Source organism: Pleurodeles waltl, chromosome 4_1 (genome assembly GCF_031143425.1).
Source record: "Pleurodeles waltl isolate 20211129_DDA chromosome 4_1, aPleWal1.hap1.20221129, whole genome shotgun sequence".
Classification (NCBI taxonomy): Eukaryota; Metazoa; Chordata; class Amphibia; order Caudata; family Salamandridae; genus Pleurodeles; species Pleurodeles waltl.
In genome coordinates this window covers 659212048-659229781 of record NC_090442.1, presented here as the reverse complement: position 1 = coordinate 659229781, position 17734 = coordinate 659212048, and the positions used below count along the sequence as shown (strand labels likewise).

Here is a 17734-nt window from a genome sequence, read left to right as displayed (position 1 = left end):
GTTAACTGAGATTACTCCTGCCATACAGTTTTGGGTCTGGAAAACTGCATATGCATGCATCACCTAGAAGGCCAAAGTGCGCCGGACAAATACACCAGCTTGATTCCCATCCTGCCACCATTTACTCATGACTACAGATAAGTAATATTTTTGATCTGCAGCGTGCATTCGCGATTAAGTTTAACTGAACTCTAACTGAAAAGCTGCATCCTGTATGTCAGCTAGGGGAATGTTTTGAAAGAAAGACATAGCTGCATCTTAAGTGTTGAATGGGGTTTACAAATATACTGCAGTCAACTATTAGCCCATGCATAGCAAGTGTGAATACAACACAATATCTTTCTCAAACCCTGACAGTTCTGCCACATGAAGGGATGAGCAACTATCAACTCCAGCTCTAACTCGCAATCATTTCCTTCCTGAGCTTATTCGTACAGCACACGTCTGTGGCCTAGTATCCCTTAAAAAACACTGCCAATCATTTTGCCACAAGACAGCCATTTCCACACCCAAATTCAAACATATTAATTTTCAATCTTGGTATCCTTTCTATCCTCTCCCCTTCGCTATCCCACTCAGTTCCTTCTTTTCTGAAAAACCCAACTAGATCCCGGTCTTCCTGACCACCCAATCAGATGGCTAAAACTTGCCATATAGTTGGCTACATCACCCACAAAATACACAATGAGTATATAGTTGACAGCCCACGTATTTTGCACTCAATACAATTATGGAATGCTATAATTGCCTCCCTTGTGACATCCAACAGTGACTTTCACCCAACAATATCCGCTACACACCAATTTTCCTTTAACACTAATTTGCCTCTTTCAAACAACCCACCCTATACAGACCCCCAGACACCCTCATTTAGATAAGGTCAGCTTACATATAACAAACTTCCATTTGTGTGTTTCTTATGCTTAAGCAACTTATCACTCACGTCTCTGTGCTCCTTATGAAAGGGCAGAATGAGGTCATTCACAATGAAGTTAGCCACAGGCGGAAGTGGGCTAAGCCACTGTCCCATGGAGTATGCTGTAGTGGGTGGGAGACCATTGTGAATGACAATACCAGACAAATGGATGTAGAGTGCTGCCTGAACGTCCTTGTAATTATTAAGCCTATTATCCATATAATTTTGCAGAGTCAAAGGGTCTTGGGCTAACACCAGACCTAAAAAAGAGGGCATTATCACATTCCAGAACCAGTGGGAAGCAAAGTGAATCAAAAACAGACAAAACAAGGGTGCTATCAGTTAGAAGAAGTCCCACATGGAGTACACCTAAGATCTGAGAGGAGTACATTACATACTTATTCATGGCACAAAAGTAATTCAAAGGTGTCAGAGACAAAGTTACAAAGATCCAACTATGATTTGGAGTTTGAAGAGTGACAACTTAGGTGTTAGTTAACCGGCTGCACTGCCTGCTTGTTCTTTTGAATACCCAAGTTTTTTTTGTTTTTTTTTACTTTGAAGAGATCTTGGAAGCTTCTGTGATTATATCCACTTAGTTGGATCTCAGACAGATACGTTTATTTTTATTTGCTTATCCCGAGTTACTACAACTAGTAACACAAAGCCGTACTAATTTATTGGGAAACATGCCCACTTTTCTAAAAAAGTAAATTCATGTGGCACAGAGTTGGTGTTTGTGGTTCATACCAAAACTTGATATGGAATACAGGGTTCCTGTGTGTATATATAATATATAATCCATACCATACACAGAACTGGTGTCCTAAGCAGCCATTGTAAAGGGATTTCTATTTTGCGCCTTTCAGACTTGTTCGCTCCTGAGAAAAAGTAGTCAGTCCTCTGAAGTGAAGGGCCTACTACTTTGGTGCCAATGAAAAAGTAGCAAAGCTCCTATGGCCAATCGTAAGGACAGCCCCCAAGCAGCACTGTAAAAAGGAGCAGCCACAAATGCACATATAGCTAACTACGAAAAGTTACAAATACATCTTCCTCATCCAGTGCTAACACTGTACTTGTTGCCTTTCCTTACTTAGCACAGACAATGATGGTTTAGAGTTCTTTGTGTAACTAAACCTCACTTTCCACATTCCTTGTTACTGTCAAGTAGATTACCATAAGCCTTCTAATAAATATATTACCAGGGGAATTTATGTTTTACATGTATAGTATCTTATGAAGTATTCCAAAACTGATTTTAGTTCAGCAAATGTTATACTTTACAGTCCTCAGATCCTACCGTCCCTTGCCAGCTATCAAAGGCATAAACACCATTCAAAGCTTCTCTTACATACTGATTGTTAGCAACAGTGTCTCTTGTGTGCAATCAGTTTACACCCTGTCCAATTTAGGACCCTCACTCTAGTCAGGGTAAGGGAGTCACACACCTAAGATGACTCCTGCTTACTCTCTTGGTAGCTTGGCACAAGCAGTCAGGCTTTTCTCAGAGGCAATGTGTTAAGTATTTGTACTCACATACAGTTACACAATGAAAACACCACAAATGGACACCACACCAGTTTAGAAAAATAGTCAATATTTATCTAAGTAAAGCAAGACCAAAACAACAAAAATCCAACATACACAAGCACAGATATGAACTCTGAAAGATTAAATCCCAATAAAAACATGTAGAAACACAATAGCTCCAACTAGGGCTATAACAACGTAGTTGACGGAGTCTTCCCCAACAGTCTGACGGCACTCGCAAGGGAGTGCAGCGTCGGTCACGGAGTCGTATGACCCCAGGTACAGTACCCTTGGTAAACGAGGAATCAAGCCGGTGCGCAGAGTCTGGGAGGTGAGGCGTCGCTGGATCTGGTGCAGCATCAGTTCCTTACTGTCACTGGGGAGGAGAGGCGTTAGTTCGTTACTGCAGAGCAGAGGCGGAGAGTCATCAGTTACTGATGGTTTCAGGGAAGTGATGTGGCGTCTGCTCATTATGATCCGGCGGAGGTCAATGAATTCGGCAGGTCAAGACACAATGGGGTGAACTCTTGGGGGCGCGGTCACACCACGGGGCCACAGGCGAAGCGGCGGAGTCGGGTGTGACGGACGTCAGTGACACCGCACTCGGGACTCACAATGTCATAGGACTTCAGGGGTGCTACGGCGGCGCCGGGCCTGCAATGTTGGCCACAGTCATTGTGGTTCAGCAGGGACCATGGCATCAGGTACAGGCAGTGGGGCAGCTCGGACGGTTCTGGAGTCGCCCAAAGTTGGTAGGCCTGGTTCTGCTTGTTCTTAGGCCAGCTTTCACACCCTAGGGCCCAGATACTGGAGTGGACACCACTTGACAAGTCAGGGTCCTAAGCAGGAGAACTCAGAGGCTGGCAGGTCAAGTCGCTGCTGTCCCTGAGACTTCTTAACAGGGGAAAAACTCAGTCCAAGCCCTTGTAGAAACCTCACAAGCAGGATACACGGCAAAGGTCAATCTTAGTCCTGTTCAAAGCAGAAGCATCAACTGCAGACCAACCCACCAAAGCGCACACAGCAAAGGGGCAGTGCGCTCCTCCTCACTCTTCTCCCGCTCCTCCTCACTCTTCACTCTTCTCCTTGGCAGAGGTTCCTCTTGATCCAGAAGTGTCCTGAGGTTGTGGGGTCAGCAGTCCAATACTTACACTCAATTCTGCCTTTGAAGTAGGCAAACTTCAAAGGAAAGTCTGTGTAGTGCACATAACCCTGCCTCTCCTTGTCCTGCCCCAGCCACCCTCTACGGGGTTTGAAAATTGTATTGTGTGAGGTGAGGCACAGCCCTTTCAAGTGCAGGTGTCAGCTTCATCCTCCCACTGTAGCCCAGGTAGACCCATCAGGAAATGCATGACACACCTCAGCTCCCTTTGTGTTACTGTCTAGAGTGAATTCCCAAACAGCCCAACTGTCAGTCTAACCCAGACGTGGGTTCAGCTGCCAAGCAGAGGCACAGAATAGGTAAGCAAGAGAATGCCCACTTTCTAAAAGTGCTATTTTCAAACTGACAATCTAAAAAACAACTTTACCAAAAGATGTATTTTTGAATTGTAAGTTCAGAGACTCCAAACACCACATCTCTATCTGCTCCCATTAAGAAACCACACTTAAAAGGTATTTAAAGGCAATCCCCATGTTAACCTATGGGAGAGATAGGCTCAATAGTGAAAAACAAATTGGGCAGTATTTCAATAGCAGGATATGTAAAACACAGCAGAACATGTCCTACCTTTTAAATACACTGCACCCTGCCCATGGGGCTACCTAGGGCCTACTTTAGGGGTGCCTTACATGTACTAAAAGGAAAGATTTGGAGCTGGCAAGTGGGTGCATTTGCCAGGTCGACATGGCAGTTTAAAACTGTACACACAGACACTGCAATGGCAGGTTTGAGACATGTTTACAGGGCTACTCGTGGGTGGCACAATCAGTGCTGCAGGCCCAATAGAATCATTTGATTTACAGGCCCTGGGCACACTTAATTGCACTAAACTATGGACATACTAGTAAATCAAATATGCCTATAATGGATAACCAATCATAACCACAATTTACACCGGGAGCACTGTTCGGCTTATCGTCAAACTAAGAGGGAACGAGGCTAAAGAATGCACAGTGCAGCACTTTTAGTCTGTGTAGTGAGTTAATTAAGGCACTTTCCCAGGGTTCAAACAAAAGTAAAAAAAATATTAAAATGAGCACTTAAACCCCTTCGCTGCCAGGCCTTTTCCCCCCTCAGGTACCGGGCCTTTTTTTGGCTATTTGGGCAGTTTGCGCTTACGGCCTCATAACTTTTTGTCCACATAAGCTACCCACACCAAATTTGCGTCCTTTTTTTCCAACATCCTAGGCATTCTAGAGGTACCCAGAGTTTGTGGGTTCCCCTGGAAGAGACCAAGAACTTAGCCAAAATACAGCAAAATGTTCTTTTTTTTCTTTTTTTTTGTTTTTTAAATGGGAAAAGAGGGCTGCAGAAGAAGGCTTGTTTTTTTTTCCCCCTGAAAATGGCATCAACAAAGGGATTGCGGTGCTAAAGTCACCATCTTCCCAGCTTTCAGGAACAGGCAGACCTGAATCAGAGAACCACATTTTTCGACACAATTTTGGCATTTTATTGGGACATACCCCATTTTTACGATTTTTTGTGCTTTTAGCCTCCTTCCAGTTAGTGACAGAAAGGGGTGTGAAATCAATGCTGGATCCCGGACAGCTTAACATTTCTAAAAAGTAGACACAATTCTGAATTTAGCAAGGGGTCATTTGTGTAGATCTTACAATTTGTTCCTACAGAAAATAACAGCTGAAATAAAAAAATATTGAAACTGAGGTTAAAAAAAAAAAAACATAAATTTTTCCTGCGATGTCAGATTTTCTAAAGCAATACACCGTTACGTCTGCTAGTTGTGGGGAAACATAGGGCTTGTAGGTTCACGAAGAACCCTACGTACCCACAGCCAATAAAGGAGTTGCACCTTGCAATGGGTTTTCATTGTATACCGGGTATACAGCAATTCATTTGGTAAAATATAAAGAGTGAAAAGTAGGTATCAAGGAAACCTTTGTATGTCCAAAATGGGCACAAGATAAGGTGTTGAGAAGCAGTGGTTATTTGCACATCTATGAATTCCGGGGTCCCCTTACAAGCATGTGAATTACAGGGCATTTCTCAAATAGACGTCTTTTTTTACACACTGTCTTACATTTGGAAGGAAAAAATGTAGAGAAAGACAAGGGGCAATAACACTTGTTCTACTATTCTGTGTTTCGTCCAAGCCTCCAGATGAAAATGGTACCTCACTTGTGTGAGTAGGCCTAATGCCTGCAACAGGAAACGCAATATTGACACATCACATTTTTACATTGAAATCTGATGTATTTTTTGGAAAGTGCCTTGCTGTGGATTTTGGCCTGTAGCTCAGCCGGCACCTATGGAAACCTACCAAACGTGTGCATTTTTCAAACCTGGACACCTAGGGGAATTCAGAATGCGGTGACTTGTGGGGCTCTCACCAGGTTCTGTTACCCAGAATCCTTTGCAAATCTCAAAATTTGGCCCCAAAAAAACACCTTTTCCTCACATTTCAGTGACAGAAAGTTCTGGAATCTGAGAGGAGCCACAAATTTCCTTCCACCCAGCATTCCCCGACTCCCGATAAATATGGTACCTCACTTGTGTGGGTAGGCCTAGTGCCCACGACAGGAAATATCCCAAAACGCAACGTGGACACATCACATTTTCCCAAAGAAAACAGACGTGTTTTTTGCAAAGTGCCTAGCTGTGGATTTTGGCCTCTCGCTCATCCGGTATCTAGAAAAACCTACCAAACCTGGACATTTTTGAAAACTAGAAACCTAGGGCAGCGGTTCCCAACCTTTTGACTTTTGTGGACCCTGACTTTATCATTACTGGAAACCGGGGAACCCCACTAAATCATTATTGAAATCTGGAAACCCCCTACTGAGTCATTACTGAAAGCTGGAGACCTAATCTGCTAATATTTTGTTAAATTTTCTAAGCAGTTGCGGACCCCCTGAGAAGGCTTCGCGGATCCCAAGGGGTCCCTGGACCACAGGTTGGGAACCACTGACCTAGGGGAACCCAGGAGGGGGTAACTTGTGGTGCTCTCACCAGGTTCTGTTACCCAGAATCCTTAGCAAACCTCAAAATTTGGCGAAAAAAAACACTTTTCCCGCACATTTTGGTGTTCTGTAATCTGTGGGGAGCCACAATCTTCCCGTCTACCCGGCATTGCCCCCGGTCTCCCAATATAAATGGTACCCCACTTGTGTGGGTAGGCCTAGTGCCCGCAACAGGAAATGCCCTAAAACACTATGTGGACACATCAAAATTATCAAATACAAAACTACCTGTCTTTGTGGCGGTTGGGGGTGGGGTGGGGGGCACACTTGCGTTTTTGGTCCTGGGCTCAGCAGCCATCGAGGGAAACCTACCAAACCCAAACATTTCTGAAACCAAGACATCCGAGGGAGTCCAGGGAGGTGTGACTTGTGTGAATCCCACAGTGTTTTCTTTCCCAGAATCCTCAGCAAACCTCAAATTTAGCTAACAAAATCACATTTTCCCAACATTTCTGTGTGGGATCAACGCACCGGCACAAATTTCCTACCACCCAACATTCCCCTTAGTCTCCCGGTAAAAAATTATACAACACTTGTGTAGGTGGGCCAAGTGCTTATGACAGGTAACCAAAGCGGGTCTAAAAGGGCAGTTTGAAAAAAAATCATTTTTAGGCTGACAAGTGGGGCAGAATTTTTATCGGTATAGATGCAACAATGCTGGGTGGTAGGAATTTTGTGGATTCCTGCAGGTTCCATCACAAAAATATGGGAAAATGTGTGATTTTAAGCAAAGTTAAGGTTTGCAGGCCATTGTGGGTAAGAAAACGGTGCAGGGTGCATGTGAAGCACACCACCCTGTACTCACCCAGATGTTTAGTTTTCCGATGTCTCTAGGCCTCGTAGATTTTTCTACATGGCAGCGTCCCAAAGTCCAAAAAGTGCAGCCCTCACCATTCCAAGTGGGACGATTTTGTGAGTTAGACAAGCTCTCATGGCCAAATTGTAAAACCAAAACTAAAAATAATCAAATGTCCTCTTGCTTGCCGTGGGATAAGATGTTTTAGTATTATGTTAAGTCAATTTATATAGCGCATAGCTATCCGAAGGCCTCCTAGCGCTTCAGCAGAACCTACAAGTGAATATAAAAGAGATCAGTATAGCCATGTTTTCAGTAGTCGCCTAAAAATTAATTCCTGGTCAGTGAGCCGCAATGATAAAGGCAATGAATTCCATAGCTTCGTACCTAGATACGACAATGACCTTCCGCCCCATCTGGCCTTTTTTACAGAGGGGATTGCTGCTAAAGCTGCTGATAAAGACCTAAGATGTCTCAGAGGCTTATAAAACGTGGCCAAAGACCACAGATGAGGGGGCCTTTTATCATGTAGAGTTCTATGTATATACCATAGGGCCTTGAATTTAATTTGCTGCTCGACTGGGAGCCAATGCAGATTTAACTGATTCATATTTAGGGATATTAAAGAGCAGTCTAGCGGCGGTATTCTGTACCATTTGGAGTTTCCTCTTTACATACTTTGGAGACCCTAGAAAAAGGGTATTGCCGTAGTCCAGGCGTGAACTAGTCAATGCATGTATAATTAATCTATTGGCTACAAACTGAAGGATTTTAAACACCTTCCTGAGAAGTCTAAATATGGCAAAGCACGAGGCCGAGATTTTCTTTGCCTGTCAAGCCAAATCCCAAGACTCTTAATGTGTTCCTTGGGTGCTGGAAGCCTCTCAAAGAAGACAGAGCAGAGGAAGATGGCGTTAAAGGAACTTGAGAGCCCAAGAACATGACCTCTGTTTTGTCTGCATTAAGTTTCAATTTACAATCTGACATCCAATTAGATATTGCACATAATCCAGGGCCAAGCGAGGTGTCTAAAGAGTTGTGGTTTGAAGTCAGAGAAAACACCAATTGTGTATCATCGGCGTAGGCTATCAGGGAGAGGCCAACAGGCTCCACAACCTTAACAAGGGGCAGCATATAAATATTGAACAGTGAAGGGCTAAGGGAGGAGCCCTGAGGTAGACCCCATCTACTGTTTAAACTGCGTGAGTAGAAAGATCTATCCAGTACCTGGAATGAATGTGTGCTTAGAAACTCGCTAAACCAACTTAGCACAGTCCCCCTAACTCCTATCTCCTTCATCCACCGGAGGAGGATACTATGGTCTACTGTATCAAAGGTGGCGCTCAAGTCCAGTAATACTACTGCCGATGCCTGACCATCATCAAGGTGCCGTCTGGCCCCTTCCATCACTGCGATCAAAGCAGATTCAGTACTGTGCAAGGGTCTAAAACCCATTTGAGAGGGGTGTAAAATATTATTGTCCTCAAGATAAGTAGACAGCTGGTTATTTTCATGTTTTTCTAGTATTTTAGCGAAGATTGGTAGCAGGGAGATGGGTCTAGAGTTTTGTAAGATTAGGGGGTCTAAATTAGGTTTTTTAAGGAGGGGTTTAACAATCGCATGTTTCCATTGAGAAGGAAAAATGCCATTCTCCAGTGACAGATTCAATAACTCAGTAAGAACAGGTGCTATTATTGGTGATCCTTGGGCTAGGATCGCCGGAGGGGCAAGATGAAGGGGGGAGCCTGACTTAAGAGTACCCATAGCTCTTGTGACACTTTTGGACGTGATCGGGATCGGTGTGCGTGGGGGAGAGCTGAAAGACTGTTATCCCCTTCAGTTGGGGTGGGGGCATAACCACGCCCATACTGGTTGGTAGCCACCACTCCACTATTTTTTTTTGTTTAATTCCCTGGCATCTAGCAGGCTTTCTGCCCCCCAGGGAGTGGATCGGAGGTAACTGCCCCATCTGCCCACCGGTGGGCAGGACAACTTTGTCCCCATTCATTTGGGGTAGGGGTATGGCCATACCCCCACCCTCTTTATTTTTTTATTTTTAAAACTTCCCTGGTCTCTGGTGGGCTTTCTGTCCCCCTTGGGGGCAGATGGGCCTTACGAAACAGTAATGTTCCCACCATTGGGATCAACCCTTGCCCAAGGGGCTGCCCCCCCCCCTAACAAAGCACACACACACCAATCACTGGTGCCTAAGTGGTTTCTGCCCCCCCTGGGGGCAGATCGGCCTAATAGAAATAGGTCGATCTGCCCCTAAGGGGGGGCAGAAATGGCCTAAAATGAATTTGCCCCCCAGGGGAGTGACCCTTGCCTAAGGGGTCACTCCCCATCTGTAAAAGAAATTTTAAAAAATCCCTGGTGCCTAGTGGTTTCAGCCCCCACTTGGGGGCAGATCGGTCTAATTAAAATAGGCCCATCTGCCCCAAGGGGGGCAGAAATGGCCTAAAGCCATATTTGCCCCCCCCCCCCCCGGGAACGACCCTTGCCCAAGGGCTGCTCCCCAAACAAAGCACACACATCAATCACTGGTGCCTAAGTGCCTAATAGAAATAGGCCGATCTGCCCTCAGGGGTGCAGAAATTGCATAAAATAAATCTGCCCCCCAGGGGAGGGACCCTTGCCTAAGGGGTTGGTCCCCTTGCGTGAAATTGTCGCAAAAAAAATCCCTGGTGTCTAGTGGTTTCCGAACCCCTTGGGGGAAGACTGGCCTAAGAAAATTAGGCTGATCTGCCCCCAAGGGGGGCAGAAATGGCCTGAAATAAAATTGCCCCCAGGGGAGTGACCCTTGCCTAAGGGGTTGCTCCCAATCTGTAAAAGAAATGAACAACAAAAAAATCCCTGGTGCCTAGTGGTTTCAGCCCCCCTTGGGGGGGGGGGGAGATCGGCCTAATTAAAATAGGCCCATCTGCCCCCAAGGGGGCAGAAATGGCCTAAAGCCAATTTGCCCCTACAAACCCCAAGAATCTTCAATCTATAAATAGCAAATATATACATCCAAAGATACAAATACCTATATTGATATATATATATATATATATATTAAACAAGCGAGGAAGGAGATTTCTGGAAAAACCCCTACCACTCCGCAAGAAGTATTAAAAAAATGCTGGCTATTTTAGGTCAGGGTTGAAAGAAACAGGTTGGAACAGGCCAGTTTCCCAAGGTGTCTCTCCCAAGCCTAAGCCGTTCCCTGCTGTACCATAAACATCCTTCTAGTACATCCTTATCGTGCTGACTGACTCCTCCACGTTATGTCCTAGCCCTTTGGTGAGAAAAGAACAAGCAGACACGTAGAATAGAAAACATGTTGTATAACATGTTTTGTACGGAAAGATACTCACACTTTTAACGTGGCGGTGAAGCTAAGGCTAAGCTGACTACAAAATAGACTCTGTAACTGGTGACCACTAAAGTGACGGTGGACAGCTAAGCCCAGTGAAAAGTGGTGCGATATGGAGTCAGTGGTCAAAACACAAATATCACTACAGCACCCGAGGGGTTAACTTGAATGCAGCAAAATGCATGCAGCTATAACATTTATCACAGAATAATCAGTAGAATAATAATGATCAGAAAAAATGCAATATCAACAATATGCATGCAGTATATATATATATGTATATATATATATATATATATATTTATGTATGCACACAGTAAAGCTATATAATTAAGTATTAGAAATGCATCACCATGGGGTTTGAATCCAACATCATCCTTGTTTTTGCCAATGTCAAGCTGTGGAACACTGGGCAGCTGAGACAGTAGAAATTTTCCCTAATGGGACTCTGATTTTTCTGATCAATGTGCCCACCCTCAGAAATGAGTTCCTTCTGCCTCAGGGCCAAGTTTCCCCACCTTATATACCTTAAACAAGCTTAAGAGGAAGGTTCTGGTAACCTTCCCCCCTCTCTTCGATTAAATTGTGAAATTCAAGCGCTGGCTGTACTTTATCAGTGTTGAAAACATACACAAAAGGACTGGCCGGATCCCAGGTGTATTTCCAAGAGGGGGGGCCGTACCCTTCTCTGCTATAAATATTCTCATCCTTGTACACTCTTTCTCATCATTGCATCCCCCACGTTATGTTCCCTTCCCTGGTGAGAAAAGCGAAAACACATTAACAAGCTGTGCGTGGAAAAATACCTGTGCCACCGAAGTGACGCCATTTGAAGCTAAGCTAAGGACACAATGGAGTCAGTGGTCAAGATGGAATCAGTGGTAAAATACAGATAGCATTACAAACACTGGCACTTTTGCACTGGTTAGCAGTGGTAATTTGCCCAGAGTACCAAAAACTAGCAAAAACCGAATCCAGCACATAGTCAAAACAAGCATTTGCAATGAATGCAATAGGTCTCGCATATCCGGAGCAAGTTAATTGTCATCTTTTGACAGCACCCACGAGCAAAAACAAAAGAAAACATGCATGGAAACTGAGAAAAGACGACTAGCAAAATAAAAAAGTTAGCTTTAAAAAATAAAACTTGGCAATTTTGTTTGTCCTGCTAGGCACCTTTTTGCCGGTCACAAGCCTTCTGTTGTGGGGCACTAGAAACTAAAAAGAACAAATAGTACCTCGATCACGTCGGGCGCAGTGGACGGGCACTAATTAACTTGAATCAATTAGTGCTTGATCCCTACTGCATACAAAGAAACGGAAATTATGCCAGGTGTGCCTTGATGAATTATGAGGCTGTAAAGAAGAGTGCTGTGCAAACCAACAAATGGTGAGCCACACAAGGGCCCCAAGCCCTTAACTGAACACAACAGTCTCGCTAGCACATGCACTCGCGGGCTCGACCCTAAATATAGGAGCAGAGGAAAAAAGACAGGGGAAACCACCTCAAGGATGCCAGTTCTAAAACGGATAGTCTGTGCAGGTAAAACAATCTTCAAGATCAATATGAATAAAGCCAATCCCAGATTTTCATTTTAACAATACAACTTTGTTCTAAGGATATGTCCCTTCCAAGCCATCTGTTGAATATCTAGGGATTTCCTCTTATAAGCCCCATAAATCAGGGTCCACCTCCTTTGCTTGTGTTTGTGGGACAAGGACACTTGCTCTGAGACCTTCATATGTAATCTCCAAGTTCCAATCAATCTCTGGGTATGTATGATTTGTTTTTAAATACACGCAGAAGCAGTCTCATCCCGTGACTAGGAACAGGTGCTTCCTTCAATGTTACTTTCTTTAAATCATTCAAAACCTAATCCGAGCTCTTAACAGAAGGGATCTAAACACTGACCAAATGCATCTCTAAACATACTTTAGAGCCTCTCGTATATTGATGTTACCTTCATTGCAAAGCTATAATGTTTGCGTTATTAAGACTACTCTTATGGGCCTGCATTAAAAGTGGCACAATCCTCAACAGATGATGGGCTCGCTGCGTTTCCCAAATAGCAACTATGCCTAATTTCTTAAAACATTTAACATCATCTAACTATGAAAGATGCCATCTTATTCGCCCCACATTCCAGCAACCCTTGAAGCCCATCTCAAACTAAGAATTCAAATTGACATTTTCATCAAAACTATAAATATTCAAACTATCCAAGAACAATTCCAATGAGTCTATGCAATCTAGATTAGGATTTGCTAGGTGCATCCAGTGCAATTAACATTACTTTTTCTTAGTCCATTTGTCGTTTTGTCAAATGGTTTATTACCCATTGAATGTTCATACACAATTTAAGGGTGCATTGTCCTCATTGCATCTTTAGGGAGCAATAACGTATTTTCCTTGCACATCCCTTTAGTTCTGATCAATGCAGGTAACACATCAAGTCTTGATGCTCCAATCTGATCAATGTAGCACATATTTAACTAGACAATGTCCATGGAATGAAAAACAACTTTAACTCTAGACGTAGCTATCATTCCCCATTTAGTCTTAATAAATAAATCATAACGCAATATCCTTTAGAGTAAAACACTCATTTGGGCCACTGCTGTTAACAAGACAATTACTACAGTGTAACTAACTGAGCTTTTACACCCTGGCTTTTGAACAGTATACTTCTCAAAATCAGAAGTGCTACATTTTTTTCCAAGAACCCATAAATTGGGTGTCACGGTATGGCAGCAGAAAGGGAGCGCAGCCAGTAGAGTTATAAAAAGCAGTCTGGCAGTCAACTTGTACAATGTATTTTTGAAAACTCTGACCCAAAGAAACTGCATCTAGGAGAAACGTGGCAGTACATTTGTAGTGGCTTATTTAATTGATCACAAAGAGGCTGCATTTTAAACTATCTTATTGGGCTAAGGCACATGGAGCAGAGAGTTCAGTGTGCTCACATGTTTGAGAGGATAATAATAATGGTAACATAACTAGCTCTTGAATAATTGCTGGAGAGGTATGCATTTTGTCTCGTCACAGTTGTGACTTAAAGTAGCTTGGTGGGTTGATGTGCATGCTGTATAGTACACTGCATTAACAAGTAGATCACAGATTCCATTTTATGTTGACAGGTAAACATGTTACTGCTTTTAACACAGATTATTTTACTACTTGCAGTTCAGAAATTGCAATCCTAAAATAGCATAGTGAGCTATGAATCGACATTAGGAAATATCATGCGAACTGCAAACCATGGGTTTAGAAACTCATTTTTTCCTCAATCTGCCATGAGTTTAAGGTTGCTAAAATGTGCTAGTAATAAAGTATTATGAGTACAGTAAAACGAAACTAATGTGTTACATTTTAAATCCTACATTGTGTTTCTCTGGACCTGGCACTCTTAACATATAATATCTACCAGTAATGATGATATGTGACTCCTACACCTTTTAACCCTCTATGTCTTATGTAACTCGTCATGTACATTATTAATTTATATACTTGAATTATATATTGCCTCTGTGTAAATAGGAGTGTATGTGAGAAAGATTTAAGGCGGTCTAACACCCTAATTTGGGGTGAGTAGTGCTACAAAAAAAAGAAAAGAAAAACAGATTAGTTTGTGCTATTCAAATAATTAAGTAGGAAATATTCATACAGACAGACGCAGCTGACGTTCTTATTAGTGCATGCATAGGTCTTATGAACATAGGTTGAACAAAGTCAAAACCCTGCCTCAAACCATAGTTTCCCTTAAATACTTGAAGTGATTACAAATTGTGCACCTTTGTTTACAACTATTGCACTTGATTCTAGGTCTTAGGCTTGATATAGCTCCAAGCCAGGACAGTGCTTTAACAAAAAGAGGGCTGAAGGTCCTTTAAATTTGCGCTTTATTTTCCGCCCCCAGCTTGAAGTGAAAATGAAAAAGCCCCTCGCTACTTAGAGGTTACTGCTTAGAATGGAAAACACACAACTGCTGTTGCTGCTGAATGTGTCCCGGTGTCTGGAAATGACACAAAGACAATGCAGCATATTTCACTGAAGCCAGCCAGGATCCGGCTCAATAAAAGAGCCTGGCAGGATCCCCTTCATTTCCTGCACTGCAGAGATTGTATATACCAACTGCCCAAGCTTTCAATATGCTTTGCGTTTTTTGTCTCTACTGTAAGGTAGGGTAAATGTATCCACATGTCCTATTCTCATCATCTTGCAGCCTGGATGCATGAACTCTAATAAAATAATAGCCTAGTCAAGATTTAGCTGTACTCATACTCCTACAGCTATTCTGGACTCTGGCGCTACGATGAAGTATTTTATATGGTCTGGACTGTGCTGCTATGCACACTGGAATGTTTGAAAATGGCAGCAATATAGCCCAAGTTCAAAGAGTATTTCTGCCTGAATTCTAGAACTGATAAGGGATCATTATTTTGGCCCTCACCTCTTTCCAATACTTTTTAGTCTATGAACCAAATTATGATATAAAAAGTTATATCCTGAGAGAATCCATTAGTTATGCCTGAAGGGAGCTCGCTTTGATATTGTTTCAAAGCATTAAAAATGAAGATTATTCCTTTTCCATCAAGAGGGAAGAGAATGTGGTTTTGGGAATGTTGTCATCTTTCAGGTTAATGAGTTAACAGGTAATTTATGTATTTTACAATAGCAATGCTAAGACACCTCTCTGAAGACATAGAAAGGAAAGCGGAAGCAAGAACTAGGGGATCCTTGGAGTGACTCAAAGGAGAGCTGAAATTATATGTGCAACTTTATTGTGACTTGAAAACTGGAAACAAGGGACACATGTCAGCATTACAGGAACGGTGTTGCATTTCTTAAACATTGTTCTATGTTTATATTTTTGTACATCATTAATAATGAGCAGAATGCACTTTCACACTCGATTATACATTCATTGATATAATACGGATGCTTAAAAAACACATTTTCTATGATATGTAAATGTGTTTTCCTGATCCATGTTAACTAGGCCTCAATTTAGCTATAACTGCCATCTTGTCACACAGTTCTTTTCCACTGCACATCACACTGCTGTTGCTTTTACAGCCTGTAATCAAGCAGATTAGTATTAAGTGTTTACTTTCCATTGTTGTTGTTCCTGCTGGCTTCAATGAACTTCTCCATCTCAGTCATGAGACTGCAACAATTTCTCAAGGTCCTTCCGTTAGATCACTGTGCACTATTCGTTCATATAACATTCTGTTGTTTATGTATCTAGTTTGTTCTAACATCACTGGCAACATTACCATTGAAGGAGCTGAATAATTATTCATATATGCTTAGGTGTTAAGGCAACCTGAAGTTTATTTTTTTGCGCTCTCATTTGCTGATGAAATGATAAACTGGCTTACATCACAATGATTCTGCAATTTTAGATGTGAAAATAATGTATAAAAACCCTTGATTCAGAGGGTAAGCAAGAAGAATTTCCTCCTATTGTAAGGATGCTGTTCGTTACTCTCTTGATTTTGGTGCTTGCTTGGGACATTTTAGAACCATGACTCACTTTTTAGCATGACAATTTTTTTATGACCCACCTAGCTTTAATGAACAGGAGGTGGCCAATTTGTTAATGCAACAAAAGCATTGCGTGGTAACACACTGTAATTTACACGCATAAAATTTTCCATTGAAATGGTCACTAAATTTGCAGAGACACAGTTTTAATGATAAACCTATATTGCACATAAATGTATATTTATTGCACACAAGTGTATATTTATCATTTGTGCTTCTCCATGTAAAAGTGTATTGACGTGTTCTGATCCTATTAGCATCTTTGTTTCCATCACACTTCAGAACTACAAAAAATGTGCTTCCGTGTTGGTTTCCTGTGCACAGCCCATTTCCAGGTATTTACATGTTGTTGAGTGTTACAAAAATGACATCCTGCAGCTTTTCCTTTCAGGCTCTATGTACCCCAGCAAGACTGTCACGTAATTCCATTTACTTTCTCTGACTGCAAAGTGAGAGGAGTTTGTAAACACCACTCCCAGTGTTACAAAAATATAATCGGCAAATTGTCAGAAGACACAGCCTGGCATTTGTCCTCTGTCACTGAATCGTAGCAAATGTGAAAAGATAAATACAGAATTTAAAGGCATCTGTATTTATTGCTTGGATTTTCATGACCAACTGAAAATCATCTCGACAAACAGTTAGGAAACACTGCTTTAACTATTTCAATCATCTAGAGCTCACATACTGGGAGGTGCCTTAATGCAGGGACACATTGCCTCATGAAAATTGGATTTAACACCGTCTCTGGTCCAATGAAAGTGGGCAATTTGAGGTCAATGTTGGGGTGCCTAGAATTTCGGGGCTCCCCGTACCCGCATAGATAAGGACTCCTTGTTCAAGTGCATTGCCAAAGCACAGGTATGTCGACAAACATTTGGACCAAAGAATGCAGATCTAAAACAGATACATACCAACATCTTTTAAGACAATTAAGAACTCAGACTCTGGCAATCCATAAGCATTGGATGATTCCTCTAAGACGGTGTATAAACTGGCACACGGGCAGTACTCCATCACAAGAACCTTGTGTCGTGTGGCTGTCTGAATGGGAAAAAGAAAATCAACAATTTGTCACTCAGTGATGTGTTAAATATGATGGTAACAATGGTTTATTGCTGAAGAGTTGTACAATTTGACCGAGTATAAGTTTATGAGCAGGTTTTCGGAAATGGACATTAAGTGCTGAAATCTTGCACCAGTAGGTAAGTGTGTATTTCAGAGTTCCACAGAAGCAACCAATAAGACGCATCAGAAAGTGATTCTGCCAAAACAAGGCTAGTGTTTAAAAGCAAAGTCTGTGAGGCAGAGGATATGAATCATACAAAGAGAAAGAGATACTATACTGATAGAGGGGGAGCAAGGGGCAGAGCATGTCTGTGTGCACGCAGAGGTATTTAATCCTAACCACCACTGAGTCTCCAAAGGATTGCAGTAAGTTATTTTCCG

The 17734-nt window shown here is 42.4% G+C and overlaps 1 protein-coding gene across 1 annotated transcript in view; it reads right to left on the bottom strand.

The window, feature by feature from the left end:
• The window catches only part of TBK1 (TANK binding kinase 1), a 394952-nt gene that overhangs the window by 293769 nt on the left and 83449 nt on the right, over positions 1-17734 (bottom strand). The window contains exon 4 of the mRNA XM_069229127.1: positions 17200-17329. Coding sequence (XP_069085228.1) covers positions 17200-17329 — 130 coding nt within the window. The remainder of the gene's footprint in view (positions 1-17199; positions 17330-17734) is intronic.